This window comes from Eimeria mitis, genomic scaffold, assembly GCF_000499745.2.
Source record: "Eimeria mitis Houghton genomic scaffold, Emh_scaff8430, whole genome shotgun sequence".
Taxonomy (NCBI): domain Eukaryota; phylum Apicomplexa; class Conoidasida; order Eucoccidiorida; family Eimeriidae; genus Eimeria; species Eimeria mitis.
The window spans coordinates 790-1,043 of NW_013576205.1; the positions used below are offsets into that span (position 1 = coordinate 790).

General features: G+C 57.9%; 1 protein-coding gene across 1 annotated transcript in view; it reads right to left on the reverse strand.

Moving 5' to 3' along the window:
* Window positions 1-254, reverse strand: part of EMH_0094930 (uncharacterized protein) — a gene marked incomplete at both ends in the record, with an annotated part of 1,189 nt that overhangs the window by 316 nt on the left and 619 nt on the right. Inside the window, one exon of the mRNA XM_013502167.1 lies at window positions 1-158. Coding sequence (XP_013357621.1) covers window positions 1-158 — 158 coding nt within the window. The remainder of the gene's footprint in view (window positions 159-254) is intronic.

The following is a 254-nucleotide window of genomic DNA, read 5'->3' on the forward strand; positions in this document are numbered from 1 at the left end:
AATTCTAAGATTACCTTGCTGCTGCTGCTGCTGCTGCTGCTGCTGCTGCTGCTGCTACTGCTGCTGCTGTTGCTGCTGCTGCTGCTGCTGTTGCTGCTGCTGCTGCTATTGCTGCTGCTGCTGCTGTAGGGGGGCTTCCTCGTATAGGGAGGTGCTCTCTGCAATGGGTATAGCAGCAGCAGCAGCAGCAAGGCCTCTGCTTCTGCTGCTGTCTCCTGCGTCACCTCCTCAAGCAAAGAAGCCAGCAGCTGCAG